This window comes from Tympanuchus pallidicinctus, unplaced genomic scaffold (assembly GCF_026119805.1).
Source record: "Tympanuchus pallidicinctus isolate F22 unplaced genomic scaffold, pur_lepc_1.0 scaffold1, whole genome shotgun sequence".
In the NCBI taxonomy this organism is placed as follows: Eukaryota; Metazoa; Chordata; class Aves; order Galliformes; family Phasianidae; genus Tympanuchus; species Tympanuchus pallidicinctus.
In genome coordinates this window covers 101,231,103-101,249,350 of record NW_026294618.1, presented here as the reverse complement: position 1 = coordinate 101,249,350, position 18,248 = coordinate 101,231,103, and the positions used below count along the sequence as shown (strand labels likewise).

Genomic DNA, 18,248 nt, shown 5'->3' with positions numbered 1-18,248 from the left:
TTAACACTGAGCTTTTATGCTTTGTCACTGGTTTCTGACAGCTGACTTGGTGCACATGGGTGATAAGGGTGCGTGGAAAGGCACCAATTTCACTGGTAAGGAGCCTTTTCTTGCTAATTAAGGTTATGGATAATATTGCAGTGACAGCTTTAAAATAGCCACCCTGTGCTAAAAGACAAATGTTTTCAGCTTCCCACACGCAGTCTGAATTACATCAGCTATAATCTGTAGGAGGATATCATGGTTTCCTCAAGGGAGGATCAGCTGTTACTTTTCGTAACTGAAAAAAATGCTGGATTTTTTTTTTTTTTTTTGAGAATATTTTCAGAATTGATTTTTGTCAAACTGTTAAGTTGGATCATTAGCTGTTACATAACTCCTTCAGTTTTAATATGCCTGACCCCGCTCTGATCCCATCAGTGGCAATTCAGAATAAAGGAACTGAAGGTAGCAGAGGTCTGATTGAAATCAGGCCTCTGTACTTAGATTTTCCGTCTTCTGAAGAAGAATATGATTTTTGAGCACCATTGTGAAGTACAAGTTTTCATATAGGCACCTATAATAGAAGCCTTGTTCTGAAACGTTTGCCTGAACAAGTGCTTGTACTCTCAGTATTGTTTCTGAGCTTCATAAAATTGCTAAGAGCTGCTTTGGTTTGCCTCTGTGATGGAAGCAGCACTTGAGGCAGCATGCTGTATGGCAACCTAACTAAATTGCTGTGTCTTTCACTGGAAAAGGTTGGCTGTAGTCTTGGTGCACAGTGGTAGATATGCTCTTGTGTGTCAAATCAATGCCCTTTTGGAGTTGTCTATAGGCAATATGGTTTTTTTCCCGCGTGCTAAGACTCTTGTATGACATGTTTCCAGGATTACCAGTCTACCAACAGCAGATGCTGGTGATAAAAAGATGCTTTCATTCTGTTTAGGAGAATGAAAAATCCCTGCATTGAGACTTCACTGATGTTTTCAAGACAGAGCAGCAGACAGTTGTTTGCACTGTTTTGTGCTTGGTATCCTAAGTGGGAGAGGCTGCTTCCTGGTTTCAGGATTTGGCCTTGTTGTCTTCTCAGTGCTTTTATATCATAAAGTGCTCTTGTGTATATAGTGGATGACTAAGCTTATTCAGAGGTTAGAAAAAGCAGACAATATAGAGTAAGGAAAGGAAGCCATTCAAAAGCAGGTCTGGGCTAAATTTCCATGCTTCTGAGGCTTTTTCTGCACCTTTTTTTAGGTGCTTAAGCATTTCTTTTCCTAGAAAGGAGGGGCAAATTAATGACCCTACTGTAGAAAGGAAAAATAGCACTACTGATCTGAAGTGACAGTGCAACTTGAATACTTAACAGCTGTTTTGCTGTACCTTTCCCATGCATCTGCAGTGCTGTAGAAAGAATCTGACTGATCTAGAAAGTGAAATTTAATTAAACTTGCTGAACCTAAAGTTCCAGGTATGTGTTTGAAGGAAACATGAGCTTGTTTTCAACTGGGAACTGGGCGAAGAGTGGAAACTACAGCTTAGAAACATGAAGCACTCTCCTGTGACTTATGTGCTCTTTCTACTGGAGCCACTGCCTGGGTAAAAAATAAATAAATAGAAGCTTTTAAAAAGAAGTCAGTTGAAGGAGAGTAACTTCACAGTGATGATTTAACCATCTCATAGAAGAAAGTGATTTCCCACTCTTTGCCTACCCTCAGAGCCATCGTGGTACAAGGAACTGATTCCTTGCTGCTCACATAGAAGAGTAGGGGCATTATTAATATCAGGAAAGTGACACTAATTCCAAAGGCAAGAACATCTCTTTCAGAAAACAGGCGGTCACTTTGAAACGTGACGACCTGTGAAGGTACTGATGTTTCAAGACTGAGGCACAAGCCACTCACGCAGAGTGGTTCTATGTGATGATCCAAAATGTGCTGCTACTCCTGTTATTTTGTGTGTAGTGCTGTAAACTACTGTGCTAACAACCGTGTTTCCAAATCCAGCAGCCTCGACTTCATAGAACTTCTAATCAAGCAAGAAGGTGGTCTGCTGGAGATTGCTTCTTTTACCTCTCTCCAGTTGCTTCTTGCCTCTCTGTTCTTTTGTGCTTGCAAACATCTTCATCTTGAGTCAAACGTCTTCATCTTGAGGGACAAGCATTATGCACCAGACCTCTTGTGTCATGGTTACCTTAACTTTGATGTTCCAGTCCTTTAAACGTACAAGTCAGGGTTTATCTTTGAAGGGTTAAGGAGCACTTGTGCTTTAGTTGGCTCTTGAGATGGTGCTGGGTTTCCTAAAATGGGGTTCTAGAACTAGAATTAGGCTGGAAAGCTGTGTGCTCCAGTCTCTCTGCTGTCTATGTGGGGCAGCCCTAGATCAGGTTATTCAGGGCTGTGTGCTGCTGAGCTTTCAATATTTCCAATTCCTCCAGCAATGGAGATCTTGCAGCTGCTCAGGACTTTTTGTTGTACCCCTAATTGCTCATCATAATTTCCTGTGTTTGCAGCTTATTTGTTGCCTCCTATTTCCATCACTGCATACCTGTGAGAAGAGTTGGGTTATGTTTTATCCGTATCCTCTCTGACTTAAAGCAGAACTGCTGTGTGAAGAGCTGTGTATGACAGTTGCAAGGGTTGTAAATGGAGAACTACAAATAGCAAACTGTATAAAAAATGAGTAGCTAAGCTGTCTTGTGCTTTATTTCTGTAAGGGAAAAAAAACCCCAAACCCTAGAATATGTAGATACAGAACAGAATGATAATATAAAAATGGAAAAATATTCATCTTTTACATCTGAATCAGCATATTTTTAATTTCCTCATTGACAGAGGACTTTTTATGCAATGTTTTTTTTTTTTTTAATGCAGTATTTTAGAAAAGGGCTAGTCTGGCACTAGCTACAGTTGCTAACAGCCTATAATGCTGGCTCTGTGTTTAGAAAATGATGGTAATTTATTACAAAGAGACTTTTATTCTAGTATTTTTAGCTCACAGCAGAGTGTTTAATGAATCTCTGCTTGGACTCATTGAATTTATGTTCTCCCTTCCCCCTACCCCGTTTTAACCATTAATATACTAGTATGCTTGCTGCAGTTTTAAAAACCGTTCTTGGTCTACTAAATAGCAAGCTTATTCACAAGGTGCTGTGCCCCAGTGCAAACAGGATTGGAAGGCTTTCTATAGAAGCCAGTACAGACTAATTATGAATGTAGTCTCATGATCAGGAAAGACAGAGGAATGATTGAACATAGCTGGTAAGTTAAAGCTGGTAGTTCAACCAAAATTCATTACATCTCTGGATTCCCCACTGGAAATGGTTTGTTCAGAGAATGTAGATTCTTGTAACTTGCCTCTGTTTTCATTCTGTTTTCACGTGCCCAAAGGCTTAAACCTTGAGGTAGTAAGTGAAGACAAATGTCAGATCATAGAGTGGCTTAGGTTGGAAGGGATCTTAAAGAACACCAAGCTCCAGCCCACCAGCTGAGGCAGGTCAAGCTGCCCATGTTCCCATCCAACGTGGCCTCAAACACCTTCAGGGGTCGTGGGGGCATCCACAGCTTCTCTGCATGATATGCCTCACCACATTCTGTGTAGGGAATTTCTTCTGAACACCTAATCTACGTTTCTCCTCTTACTTTAAAGCTGTTCCCCACTTTTCCTATTGCTATCAGACCATGTAACAAATCAGTTTCCCTCCTGCTTATAAGCTCCTTTCAAGTACTTGGAGAATGCAGTGAGGTCTCTCCAGAGCCTCCTCCAGCCTGAATAAGTTCAGCTCCCTCAGCCTGTCTTCTTAGGAGTAGTTCTCCAGTCCTCTGAGCAACTTTGTGGGAGCAGGACCAGAGGAGGGCCACAACTCTGCATCTTTCCTGTACTCAGGGCCTCAGGCTTGGATGCAGTACTGCAGGTGGGTCCTCACAAGGATGGAGCAGAGGGGGACAGTCCCCTCCCTCACCTTGCTGCCACCCTCCGTTGATGCAGCCCAGGACGCTGTTGGCCTTCTGGTTCTCAAGTTCAGGTTCGCACTGCTGTTCATATCCAACTTTTCATTGACCAGGACCCTCAAGTCCTTCTCTGTAGGACTCTTCTCAGTGAGTTCTTTTCCCAGTCTGTATGCATTGCCCCAACCCAAGTACAACACCTTGCACTTGGCCTTGTTGAACATTATTAGGTTCACATGGGCCCACTTCTCAAGTCTGTGGCATCCCTTCTTTCTGTTGTGTCAACTGCACTGCTCAGCTTGGTGTCATCAGCAAACTTGCTGAGGATGCACTCAATCCTATCGTCTGTCAGTGATAAGGAAGTTAAAGAGTGCCAGTCCCAAGATGGACTGCTGAAGGACTTGTGCCCCGACACCTGGACAAAGAGCTGTTGACCACAACCCTGACATGCCTGGCACAGATCCTGATGTTCAGTTAGACTTGAACTGATGTATGTATGTCTCTAAGTGGCTGAAGGCATGTTAGATTTGCAGTGCTTAGTGAGTCTGAGCCTGTTCATTATTACATGCTGCAGCAGCACATGGCTTGCTAGGTCTGTCTCCAGACTCAAAGACTGGTTTTTGAATGTTACAGGACAGAGGACAATGATAAGGCTTTTCCTTCTATACAAATGTTGTCAGAAGTATGTGGCTTGCTTTCTGCAATAGCAGCCTTTGCCCTGTGTGACTCAAGTGAGTATTTAAGAACAAAAAGGTTGGTAGGAAACTGGGTTTCCGTTCCTAAACCAAATTCAAAGTATGTTTTCAGTTTAGATGTCAACTCTTTCCACTCCCTCAAAACAACTACCCGTAGGATGACAATCATAGAATGGCTTGGGTTGGAACGGCCCGTAAAGATCATCTAGTTCTAACTCCTTGCTGTGGGCAGGGTTGCCAGCCATCTAACATGGCCTTTAGCAGCTGCAGGGAGGGGGCATCCACAGCTTCTCTGGGCAAGCTGTTCCACTGCCTCATGCCATGCATGGCAGTATTGTGCAAGTTACCTTCCACAGTCTTTCTCCTGGCTGCAGAGAAACCAGTTTTAAGAACAACAAAGTGTTGTTTATGAAGTCTTCCTCTTCTATTTTCCTGCTTTAAGACTGAAAGATGCTAACTGGTACTCACCATATTTTTGTGCTAACAGCAAAGATGTGCTTGCTGAGCAGCACCTCTTACCAATTCAAGTAGTAGTACCTTTTCTGATTATTTGTGTGTGTGTGTGTGTGTGTGTGTGTGAAAGTTACTTTACTCACAAATTCTCTTTAGTTTTATAGTGGAGGACTGTGTTCAAGGATGTTGAAGGAGTTTTAAAGTAGTCTCTTGTTCTGGGACTATCCCAACGATGACAAATCCACTGATGGGCAGATACACCACTTCCAAATTAAAGGTCATGGCAAAAAGCTAACTTGCTTGTCTTCAGTTCAAGCAGCCAGCTGCTCAGTTGTTCTTGGATACTACAGCACCAGGTTGACTTTTTGATGTATTTAATTAGCTTTTCATAGCACTTCCATGAATTCTGATGTAGTATTCTAGAAATAAAAGCCGGGCAGGTCATTCTGTAAGAACAAAAGACCCATTACTGTAAAACTTAGTGATTTCTTCCAGACAGCTCAAGAGCATTCTGTTCTGTAAGTTCCTGTATGCTGTATCCAGCTTTAAAAGATCCACAGGCCTTCTCTGTTTCAGGAGTGGGGTGGTTATCCTGTGGCCCAATCGACTCATAGCAAATGAGTTGCAACTGGAGTAGTCTTGTGAACCTCATAGGAAGAACGTGATCAGCATTTATTATTTCCAGGAGGAAAAAATGTCTTTGTTGTGAGTACAGTGCATTGGGCAGATCATACAGTGTGAGAAGTGTGAGAAGTAGCTTTTGCATTGCATGGAATTGCTAAGGGGTTCTGAATTTGGTATGTGCCTGAACTGAAGTTACTGTGTTAGTAGTTAGAAGAGTGACTTATGCAGCCTGTGGAGGTTCTGACATACTTGAGAAAAAAATCAAGTTCTAGCATTCAAGCCTGTTTTTGAAAAATGTGGAAGCAAGCTGTTGTATCATTTGGAGCTCTGGAATTACATTTCTGGGACCTTCAAACAAGAAGTGGGTTTCTGCTGTCTGTGCTGCTCCTGGAATAAACCTGCTTGGGTTTATCTAAATGTGAAACAACAACAAAGGAAGGAGCATTAGTGGGAGCTGAGTGTCAGATGCTTGACGCTTTCTTGTATTAAGACTTGTTGTGCAGCTAAAGCAGGCACGTGAGCTTCTCTCCCTTTTTGATTTCTGCTCTGTCAGCTCTTAAGAAGAGGTCACTGGCCACCAATTTGGGTGGTGCTTTCAAGTAGAGTCTCCCTTAATTGTTCATGTGCAATTACTTTTACCAAGACTCAGAAGCTGCCTGACTTGGAGATGTCTTTTGTTTCTTTAGCCTTCCATGAAGTCGTTCACTCAGCTGGGGAAGTTTTTTGCACTAGTGTTAGAGATTAACATTATTTTTACTGCTTGCCTCCTCCCTTTCTCTGTGTGAATTGATGAGCTCTTTTTTTTGAATGTAGAGTAGGATGGGTACTACTCAAGTCCTTTTCTGTCTTTTTTTGTGGCATTTACTGTGCTGCGTGCTAGTAGATGGCATTACAGATTTCATAGTGGTTCTTCTCAGTTGTTAAATGTTAATTCAAAGGACAGACACTGTGTGCTTTAGCAAAGAGATGTGAAGTGCTGCATGTGAATATGTGATGACCAAGTTGAAATTACTTCTATGTGGAGAAGGTTGAAGTGAGGGCAAAAGAATGCTGTGGAGATTCAAGAGGAAAACAGGTTAGTTTTTTAGGGAGGAGATGAAATCATTAGAAAGTGGGTTTTGAAGACAACATGAGTAACTCTAACGCAAGGAAACTTTAAAGCAAAACAAATGCTGAAATACTGAATTTGATGGTACAAATACTTCACAAAAGATGATCTGTATATGAACATAAGGATGTAGATTTCTACTGACTTAAGTAGAAATATTTGATGAAAATACATGCTGCTTATTACAAAATGAAAATATGGGAGAGCAGGCAGGAGACATGCTGTGTAGTAGTGCAGTACAGATCAGGTTTAGTAGGATGCACTTGCACATCTAGCAGTGGGTCAGGATTGTGTTAACGTTACATGTCTGCTAAACGAAGGCTTTATTTAACTTATAGTTTCAAGTACTGCATAGTCCAGAGTACCCAGGCTGAGAGCAAGGAGAAAAAAGATGGAGGAAAAAAGAATAAAGGTAGATGAAAGGTTTCGGTTTAGTCTTCTGCTGCAATGACTGCAGAACACAGCCCGAAGTTGGGAGAACAGTAAGATGTGTGTAGCCCTCCTGAGTACATGGGATAGCATTCAAGAGGGCATTAAGGAGCATACTGATTTCTGAGATAACGTTGTGGCTGGTTGCAAGTAGGGGGTCGGTCTGTCTGTGCTGAATGAGGAGGCGCTTGCTCGAGAAGGGCCACTGAAGGCCAGGTTCCTCCACGGTGGAGCAAAGAGAACTGAGGGTAGAGATGGGTCAGTGAAGGTGTCTTTGTTCCAGGTGCTGAACAAATGTGAGCAGGATGGTCACGTTTTCTTCTCTATTAGGGCATATGGTGGAGGGTAGAATGACACAGTGGTGTCTTTTCTGCATGACATCTACTTCCAGGCAGAAGAAAGCAGAAATACAGCATCATTGTCACGACTAAAGTGGATGACAGGATATGAGAAATGTTGTGTGGGCCAAAAATGTTTGCTTGAATGGAAGGCAGAATATTAACAATCAGTTCATAACCAAAAGTGCAAAACTAAAAAGCTTAATGGTTTTATGAGTCCATAAGAAAGCTTGGTCTGGAAGAACCAAGGGAATAGTCTTGTTTCTTTTAAGTGAAAGCTTCAAACGGGCTGCTGTCAGCTTTATTTGATATGAAACAAGTGCTGTGATGGGTACCCTTCCTCTGGAGCATCCTCCTCTTTGTAGGAGTTGGGTCAGTGTCTGGAAATGTTACTAGTGAGAAGGTGTAAAGAATGGTAGTATGCAGTGATCCTGAAAACAAAATAGGACCAAAAAATGCACTCCAGGAAACCACTCTCATAAAGAATTGCTCATAATTTTTACTGGAGATTTGTTTCAAACAGCTGTTTGCATCACTTCTCTCTCTGGTCAGGCAGAGGTCGCGTTGCATACCCCAAATTTATATGGTAGACTCGATATATAGTTGTATGACAACTTTTTCCAATCTGCCTACCCAGAACTTTTTTGGAAAGCTCTGAATCAGATACTTTCCATGAGAACTTGTAGCTCTTTGGTTAATGCACCAGTCTTGTTTTTCCTTTCAATTTGATCCTTATCAGATTCTGCTTCTTGATAGCTGAACGAAACATGCTAAGTGAAGCTATATACAATTTATATTAAAATTTTACTAGAATAAAGTGTAAATGGAAACAATGTTTTATCAAGTCTGAATGGGAATTTTCTAAAAACACTCATCTGCTCGTGTAATTGTTGCAGGCAGCACAGCCTGAATTGAAGTGTCTACGTGTGATCTTTTTAAAGTTATTTCATGGGAAGGCAGCAGGTGCAAAATAATGTGTCTACTGTATCAGGAAGACCAAAAATAAGTGTGCAGGTTGGTGTAATTGATTTGAGTCTCTTACACTTAATTTTCTTTATTTTTACAGGAAATAATGAAAAAAGTGTGCCACGACTCTTGATCAGTGACCTGAAGTTTGAGAAGAAGTCACTAGCTAAGCTCATGTTTTCTCCTGATCAAGAAAATCATCCATCAAAAGCACCGGTGAAGTATGGTGAATTGATCGTTTTGGGGTAAGTGTTTATGTTTGCTGGAAGTGAGAATGAAGGTAGAATTTCAGAGCATGCTTAAAGCAGTTATCTGCAGGTTGCTGAGAGAGGTGATGTTATCATGCTACCTCTCACTTTCATACCGTGTCTTGAACTCCTTTCATATTTTATCTAGCAGCATTGAAATGAATCCTTTCTACTTGTTGATAGTAGCTTTGAGATGAATCCTAGAGAGTATTCCTTGCTCTGCCGTCTTTGGGTGCATGTGCTGTAGTTCTGTAGGCATGTTTCAGTACTTCAGTTACCTATTATCAGATTTAAATACGTGTAACTAATTGGAGATCTGTACCTTTTTAATATTGTACTAGTTAAGAAGACTTTGTGTTTAGAATGCAATTTTATGTAGGTCTGCACCTCTTGAAGTTGTACAGAAATATGGACTTCATTATTTTTCTGTCCTTTCTTTTGTAGGTACAATGGGTCACTCCCAAATGGAGATAGAGGAAGAAGAAAAAGTAGATTTGCTTTATTTAAAAGGCCCAAAGCAAACGGGGTGAAACCTAGCACTGTGCATATTGCCTGTACCCCTCAAGCAGCAAAGGTAAGCTTGATTAGCCAAGTAATAGCCCCACCAGGGGGATGCAGTGCTGGACCAGTTGCTCACCAATGCAAGTGAGCTGGTTGGTGACATCAGGACAGGGGCTGCCTGGACTGTAGTGACCATGCAGTGATGAAATTTACTCTTGGGGTATCAGGCAGGCAAAGAGTAAAATCAGGATGCTCAATTTTAGGAAAGCCAAATTCTATTTCTTCAAGGATTTAGTTAACAAAACTCCCTGGAAATCAGTTCTCAAGGGTAAGAGAGTGAAACAGACCAGTCAGATCTTAAAGGAAGCTTTCCTGTATGCATAAGAGCTCTCTATCACTGGGTGTAGGAAGGCAGAAAAGGAAGGCAATAGGCTGGCATGACTGAACTGTGACTGTGATCAAACTGGAGAGCAAGAAGAAAATGCACAAGCAGTGGAGGCAGGACAGGTAACCTAGGAGGAGTATAGGGATGCTGCTAGGTTGTATGTATAGGGTTGGTGTCAGGAACCAAAGTGCAACTGGAACTGGACTTGGCAAGGGGTGCAGCAAAGGATAAGAAAGGCTTCTGTAGGTATGTAATCTGGAAAAGGAAAGTTCAGGAGGGTATACCCTCTCTGATGGGCAGAGAGGGTATACAGAGGCAGGCTATTAACAGTGGACAAGAAGAAAGCTGAGATCCAACAACACTTTTGTATTGGTCAACAGGCAACAGACTCTTTAGCAGTGATAGGACAAGGGGAAATGATTTCAAACTAAAAGAGGGAAGATACAGATTAGATGTAAGGAAGTTTTTTACAGTAAGGATAGTGAGGCACTGACACGGGTTGCCCAGGGAGGTGGTGGTGTCCTGTCCCTGGAGACCTTTGAGGTCAGGCTGGGCAGGTCTCTGAGCATCTGAGCTATAAGAGTCCCTGTTCATTGCAGGGGTGTTGGACTAGATGGCCTCTAAGGGTCCTTTCCACTTGAAAAGATTCTAGGATTTGTGTGATTAAGTCTTGTTCCTGCTGGTGCTGTCTGAAGAATTCCAAGTGAAATCCATGCTGAGATGAAATAAAAAAAGCATGAAGTTCTGACTGTGAAAAGAATGATTCATGTTTATTCAAGGATTTTTGGTACCTGTCAGGTTTAGCAAGAAGCCATTCACAGTCTTTGACATACCCAGAATGAAAAATGCTTGTTTTTGAAACACAAGCATTCAAGGCCCAGTCCTGTCATGTAAAACCTTTTATTTTGTTTTCCCTCCAAATTTGCTACAGACATTTGTTTCAAATTTCCTGTGTTTGCACTCATTCATGCTTTAGGGCTAAGCTTGCTTTGTATGAAGCTGATTTTGAAATGATCCTTGATCAAAGCTCTGTTTGTACTTCCTACTCAGTCCAGTGGGTAGGAGTTCCCTGAGATGAGGTGGTTTGGCAGGGCACATTTTTTGTGGCTGGTAACCAAGTTCAGAGTTCCCTTTAAGAAGCAGTGAAGAAATGGCCTAAGTCCTGAAGTTGAGTTGTACTTCATGTCAAAACTCAGGCTATTATAGGTAAGGTATTACCATGAAATACTACTTTATTGTGGTGTTTCAAGTGTATTGCAATTATGTTCAGTAAGAAACAGATCACTTCCACTAATACCAGTGGAATTCAAGAATGAACAAACATTCTTAGTTATTTAGAGATATTCAGTATGTTCAAAATCGGGCCCTTGGACAAATTCAGTACAGTTAAATATTTGATTCTGAAAATAATTCAGTGCTTAGAAATATTGATTCCTAGTTTAATACTATGCTGATTGTTTATGGTCTTCAAGTAATAAGTGCTATCTGGAAGCACTTCACAGAAGTTTGTTTGTTCAGATAGTTTTAGTTTTGCTTATGAAGCACTGCATAAATCTCTAGAATGAAAATCTAAACTCACTGAAACCTAGGTTACTTTGCTACAGCATGTGTAAACTGGGTAAGAATTGATAGCACTGCTTGTAACTTCTTTGTCCATGTGGCTTATTAATCATCAGTGATTTTAATATGAACTCAGATATATATATTTTTTTTAATAATGAATTCTGTAAGTTTTTATCACTTTGCTGTTGAGAAGTTCTGGCTGAATCCAGTTTCAGCCTTTGCACTCAGTTCTATTCTTTGTGCCAAAGCCAGCTGTGCTTTAATATTAAGCATGACTAATAATCCGTCCTGATTACATTTATTTTGTGGCAGCGTGTGGTAAAGAGACCAGTTTGGTCTGTTGCTGAATCAATCCTACAGCTTTTTTTTAATGGTGAGGACTGGTTTTTGTCAAGTCTAACTACAGGTGTGTCACTAATGAGCATCACACTTAATGTGTTCATTGAGCAGAAAAGAGCCTGGCTCTGTTGCTGCTCTATGTAGTAGATTTATTGTTCACTAGCGCAGTAACTTGTCTCTTCTTTCCACAGGCAATAAGCAATAAGGACCAACACAGCATATCTTACACTTTGTCTCGGGCCCAGACAGTAGTAGTTGAATATACCCATGACAGCAACACAGATATGTTCCAGGTACGTGAATTAAGTGATACCAGAACGTATTCTCACCTGTGCTGGTTTCCAGTGAGACATGATCTCAACGTGCTTTTCCTCTCAGATGTGAAACTGTTACTTTCGGCGCTTTATTCTTCAGAGATGTTTAATTCTGTTCATTCCCAAGGCCATCACATATAGGAGGCTGTGTATCTGTGCATCTCTTTTAGGTTGGTCAGAGGCTAAATCTGTTTTTGTGACTAATGCATAGAATTATGGTTTTGCTGTTGACTGCCACTCTGCCACTCAGTCACTTAATTTTGTGAGGAGGGATGAGACACAGCTTAAGAGTAAAGTGCACAGATCTCTGAAGCACTTGGAACTTTGCTTCCAGCATTCATGAATGGATTTGGGATCAGCCAGTAAGAGGGTAGAAGAAATGCAATGTAAAAATACAGGAGAAACTTCTAACACAACCCCAGAAATAAGCTTAAATGGTGGGAAATGTTGAGAAAGGCCCACTTCTAGTGTACTATTAGTTTAGAATAACTCTGTAGGAGTTTCCTGTGTGTATGACATTGAACCACAAACACGTTTGCAGCTGTGTTCACTCATATCTTATTATTTCCTGTTTTTCTCAAAAGGGTTTTGTTTCAGATTTTGTTTTGTTTCTTCTAATTCCTGGACTGATAGCGCATTGATTTTCATTGTACTTAATGTAAGGCAAGGAGTTCTGCTGTCACAGCATTTAACTGTGAGGACATTGCAGAATCTAAGAAAGTAGGAGGTGTTGGTACGTGGTGAGGAAGCTGTGTGCAACTGCAAGTATCTCCAACAGCGAAAGGGCTGTAACAAACTAACTGCAGCATAAGCTGTAGTCTAAATGTTCTCTGTTCAGGCATGCTATGGCATGTATTCTGCTCTTAAATTGCCAGTGGTGATCTTTGTGTACTGTTGGGTTATCCTGTCTAAGGGAAAGAAAGAAAAAAAAAAGAAAAACATATTCTGACAAAGCAGTTTCAGTCTCATGAAAGCTCTCTAGCCTTCACCAAAAACTACCTCAGGCTCTTTGTCTGCTGCCTAGCAGTTAATCAGTCTTAATATAAACAGCTATGTTTTAAGAGGCTTGAGAGCTCTGAAAGTGAGTGAAAGGTAATAACGTACAAGTGGGCTTAAAGCCTGGCTATGGGGATGTTTGAGGTTGGGATATAACTCCTCTGTTTTGTAAAGAGGAAAGGACGAAAAAGCAGTCAAAAACATGCAACTGTGTCAAAATTGGTAAAAGTGTGTGAGACTGCAAATGTGTTTTTCTTCCGTACAACTAGAAAAGAGGGCACAGCTGCTCTGCAGCCTGCTGTTTCTAAGACCATCGTCTTAGAAGAAATCAGGCTGTGGTCAGATGTTGTATCCTTGTTGTGTTAATATTAATGTAGCATCATGCTGCTCCAGCCACAACCATCTTGTACCTGGTCTTTCCTGACAGATGTGCTGCTGCTTAATACCTCACTGGAGCTGCAGTTTCAGCTCATGTAATCTCCAGACAGTTTTCTTACACCTGTACCTCCACCTAGTATGGCATTGCTCAGAATACTCTGGGCATGCAAAGTGTCTGAATACCACTTTTCCATTTGACTGCTTTGTCCCAGCTGTTCAGCTGCTGCTGCAGCTGTTCCAGGTGACCTGAGTTTTAACTTCTCTGAGGAGACTTTCAATGGGAAATTATCTCAGTATTAGCTTAATTACATCTTTTTTTTTTCCTCCTTCCTTCAGTTGGCTGTACTCAACCTTTGGAATAACTTTGATCACATGAAGATAGAGTAAATAATTCCGATTAGGCTTCAGAAAACTAATCTCAAATTGATGGACCTAAGTGCTTCAAATTGGAATGCTATGATTTTTTAAAATCACTTCTAAATTGTTTTGGGCTTGAACATTAGTAGATCTAAAGGTAAACTTCTAAACAGCTTTTTTTTTTTTTTTAATCCCTTTTTGCAGATTGGTAGATCAACAGAGAGCCCTATAGACTTCGTTGTGACAGATACGGTTCCTGGAAGTCAGAGTAATTCAGATACGCAGTCTGTGCAAAGCACTATATCAAGATTTGCCTGCAGAATCATATGTGAACGTAACCCTCCTTTTACAGCAAGAATATATGCTGCAGGATTTGACTCCTCGAAGAACATCTTTCTTGGGGTAAGGGAATTCTTTTTGTTCTCCCAGATCAGTGCAGGCTTGTTTTTGATCTAATTTGAGTCTCTACTTCAGCCAAATTAGAAGTTCTCATTGATGTTGTTTCTCTTAGGAGAAGGCTGCGAAGTGGAAGACTTCAGATGGGCAAATGGATGGACTAACCACAAATGGAGTTCTTGTTATGCATCCACGTAATGGATTTACAGAAGACTCCAAGCCAGGAGTATGGAGAGAGATATCTGTGTGTGGGAATGTGTTCAGCCTCCGTGAAACCAGATCAGCTCAGCAGAGGGGGAAAATGGTAAGAGTGGAGACCAGCGTTTTATGTAGCATGTTTAAGATGGGCACAGACACAAGTGATACAGTTTGGACCTAAATAGAAGCCAGAATCTGCCTAATTCAGTGCATTTGTCACCTGTGCAATAAGCTGCATTGACTTATATCTTCCTCTGTTCACACATGAAAGGTTCTTACTTGACCTGGAAAACTAAATCTGTCTCAGAAATAGTACTAAACTACAGATCGAGACTGCTCTCCCCAGATGAGTTGGCACTCTAGTGTGCCCTTCTGCAAGATGTGATAATCGTGTTCATGTTTTAAAGAGCATTTTCCTGATTCTTCCTTTCGTGTTCACTCTTTGAAGTTTCCTATGTTTCCCTTCTTAAAGAATAGAATATTTATTAACGCGTGTTCTCTGTACCTGGATATTCATTTCTTTGTTTGCATTTTTTACCTTCCTCTTTGTTTCCAAAGCACTGGTGGTGACACTTTTAGGAGGTGATTAATTTTGGTATGACTTGAGTCTCTTAGCAAAAATAAATGTGCATGAATACTTTATTGGTGCATTTAACTAGGAATGCTGGCAGCTTATTTTTCTTGGGGAGAGCAAAGCCTTGTGTAAAGATACAGAATCACAGTGTTGGAAAGGACCTACAAGATCACCTAGTCCAACTGGCCTTCCATTACCCTTGATAGCACAAGCCACTTCACTATGTGTGAATGAAGCAGTCTAAAATTCAATGGAGGACTCCACGTAGTTTTTTAACGTACACCTTAATCTCTTAAGAAGTTTTCCTTAGAAAGAGGAGGAAGTGGCACTGGGTTCTGTGGGAGTCTTGCATAGGGCACTTATTAGTTGCTTGAAACTTTATCTGGATCTTCCAGGTAAACCTGTATAATGAAAGTGCCTTGTTACTCTTCAAATAATGCTAGGTGGCACCTTTCTCTTCCTCTGTCCATCACAAGGTTGAAAATGAGACAAACCAGCTGCAGGATGGCTCTCTGATCGACCTGTGTGGAGCAACGTTGCTGTGGCGCACTGCAGAAGGGCTTTCGCGCACTCCCACCGTCAAGCACCTGGAGGCGCTGAGGCAGGAGATCAATGCGGCGAGGCCCCAGTGTCCGGTGGGCTTTAACACCTTGGCGTTTCCCAGCATGAAGAGAAAAGATGTTGTAGACGAGAAGCAGCCGTGGGTGTACCTGAACTGCGGCCACGTGCACGGCTATCACAACTGGGGAAACAAGGAGGAGAGAGACGGCAAGGATCGGGAGTGTCCCATGTGCCGCTCTGTGGGCCCTTACGTGCCTCTGTGGCTCGGATGTGAAGCGGGATTTTATGTGGATGCGGGACCTCCAACTCACGCGTTCAGCCCGTGCGGCCACGTGTGCTCAGAAAAGACAACTGCTTATTGGTCCCAAATCCCTCTTCCTCATGGTACTCACACTTTTCATGCAGCCTGTCCCTTCTGTGCGCATCAGCTGGCTGGTGAGCAAGGTTACATCAGACTCATTTTCCAAGGACCTCTTGACTAACACACGTATATCCGAGGACTGCAGTAAACTGATAAGCTAAGCGATTCTGATTTTTAAATCAACCGTTTTTCGTACTCTCTGGGCTTTGCTGGTTTGCATTAAGATGAAGAATTTTGGTTTGTTTTTTTTTCTAACAGCTAAATCTCTCTCTATTGAGAAAGGTCTGCAAATGGAAGAAACAGGGGTAAGAGAGAAGTCCTGCTTGTTTAGTTAACTGCTTCCTGAGGAGGTGAAGGAGGTATTGCGGAGTGAATTGAAATGCCTTTCCTTTAATGGTTTTGAATCAAATTGCCCCCACAGTATTTGAAATTTGTTTCCATTCTTTTTGTATATGGAGGGTAAATAGTTCAAAGAGCAGTAGTTTACAGCCTGGATGCAAACATTGTAAAATATAACGTGTATATTAACTCTTTTCTATTTATCTTTATTATTGAAAATGCATAGAATGTGTAGAGTAGCGTGATCATAGTGAGTTACATCCAGCAATTGGATGTGTAGAATAGTTCTGGATGGAGAAGGAGGTGAGATGGAAATGGTAGAAAAATCTTTTTTAATCTGCAGTACTGAGTTCTTAGAATAGTTAAAATACTTTTCGAACAAAGCTAATGCAATTTATGATGGCGTCAAGATGTGCTTTAACCACGTGAAAGGTAGCTAAGAAGGACTTCTTAAAGCGTCTTTTTGGTAGGACTGTACTTAAGATCTGGTTATGAGAAAGATATTTACCAGACTCTTTGAATATGCAACTTAGTCTAGATTAAGGATTTTTCCTCCCTTCATGCTAACATGTCTTTATTTAGCATTAGTGACATTTCTGAGGGGTTTTTCCAATGTTGAACTTTAACAAACCTGAAAGATCAGGCTCATTTTGTTTCTTGCTGTTTGGGGAGGCGAAAAGTGCATGTGCCCATGCCACATGTGATGTGGGGAGCAGTTTGTGAGTGGGCCACAGTCTCTGCTCGAGAAAGGTTCTGTCAGTCACATATTCTGCCTTTTGTCTGGCTCCTTGCAGCTGTGCATGTGGGAGCCACCAGTATCGTGTGCTTGCCTATATGCTGCTCTGAGGAGCTGGGTGCAGGTACTCATCTAGGCCACACGTGGAACAAAAGAGAAGCCTGGTACCTGCTGGATGTGTGCTGCATCCTGGCGTCTTCGTGCACTTGACCCAGTTGGCAATCTGGTAGGGAAGAGCTTGCACTGGGACTGGCCTCGTAGGCTTTGCTGTGGGGAAGACTGCATAAGATCTGTTCACACTGTGGTGGGCTCTAGGTCGTGGTCTCTGTGCTCTCCTTACCCTAACCTTCATTTCCATTCTGTATTCGCCAGGAAAGGCCAGTGCACTACATCCAGCTTTGCTGCTAACCCACCATGTTTAATGGCAAATACACAAAACTGACTTTTTTTTTAGGCCAACCTTTTGTTGTTGTTTTTTTTTTTTTTTCATATGTACTGTATAATTGACGGTAGCAAATCTCCATACTTTATACCTTGCTTTAATTTTCCCTTTCAAAGCTGTTCTAAACTTTTTGGTTTAAAAAGAGATGTATGTTGCTTAGATGTCATGAAATATTTGCTTTCGACTGTCAATTGTTTCTTCATTTTTTAAAAAGAAATTATATATATTGTTTGGTTCACTCAGGAAATGCATGTGTCAGGAAACTTGTATTATAAGTTCAGTTAGTTGTCATGTACATGTAACTGCTGTTACTCCCTTTTCATAGAAATATAACTGATTTTGACATTTTCCAGATTATATGCATTAAGTAATGAAACTTATGCAGCAAGAAACCCCCTGTATTGTAGTTGTTCTAATCATCTTATTCAAACTATGTTATACTGTAGTTTAATTTTTATTTGCAAATTAATTTATTCAAACTATGTGAGTAAACTCTTTTCAAAAATAGAGATTTTGGGATTATCTGTTGATTTGCTTCCAAGAAATGGGGAGGGTGTCTAGAGATGTCTTCTATTGTGTTCTGCACATGTAGGTTAAGACTAAAAAAGAACTGAAGAGTTTAAATGTTCGTCACGGTTTGGAAAGGCTCCCTTCAGATCTCACCTTCCAGCTTTATATTTAACCCTACATTAACAAAGGCAAGGTTGTTGTTCAAAAGGCAGGTAAATGATCTCTTACTCTGAGTGACTTGAAATGCAAGCAAAAATGCCAAGCAAGTGGCTGGACTCTCAGAAAACTTCAGGAGCTCTTGTTTTTATTGTCCACAAATTGGATCTGCACATCTTCTCTGGTCATGATCTTGTTGAATGCAGGATTCAGAAAAATCAGAAAAGGAAATAACAAAAGCTATTAAAGCAGGATGAGTAATACAGAGGCAAATTGTGAAAACAGATTGAGAATTGGAGTGCAAGTAACTGCACGCAGCATACTCACCCCACGTTGGTGGTACAGCATGGAGCCAGCAGTG

The 18,248-nt window shown here is 41.2% G+C and overlaps 1 protein-coding gene across 3 annotated transcripts in view; it reads left to right on the top strand.

Moving 5' to 3' along the window:
- PELI1 (pellino E3 ubiquitin protein ligase 1) overlaps positions 1–17,730 on the top strand; it is a 43,985-nt gene extending 26,255 nt beyond the window's left edge. For 2 of the 3 annotated variants that reach the window (XM_052699242.1, XM_052699226.1), the window contains 6 exons: positions 8,634–8,778; positions 9,226–9,355; positions 11,761–11,862; positions 13,819–14,016; positions 14,126–14,314; positions 15,226–17,730. In XM_052699242.1, coding sequence (XP_052555202.1) covers positions 8,708–8,778; positions 9,226–9,355; positions 11,761–11,862; positions 13,819–14,016; positions 14,126–14,314; positions 15,226–15,825 — 1,290 coding nt within the window. In that variant the 5' untranslated portion in view covers positions 8,634–8,707 and the 3' untranslated portion in view covers positions 15,826–17,730. The remainder of the gene's footprint in view (positions 1–8,633; positions 8,779–9,225; positions 9,356–11,760; positions 11,863–13,818; positions 14,017–14,125; positions 14,315–15,225) is intronic. The other variant, XM_052699234.1, reaches the window with a different exon arrangement.
- The last annotated feature ends 518 nt before the right edge of the window (positions 17,731–18,248 follow it).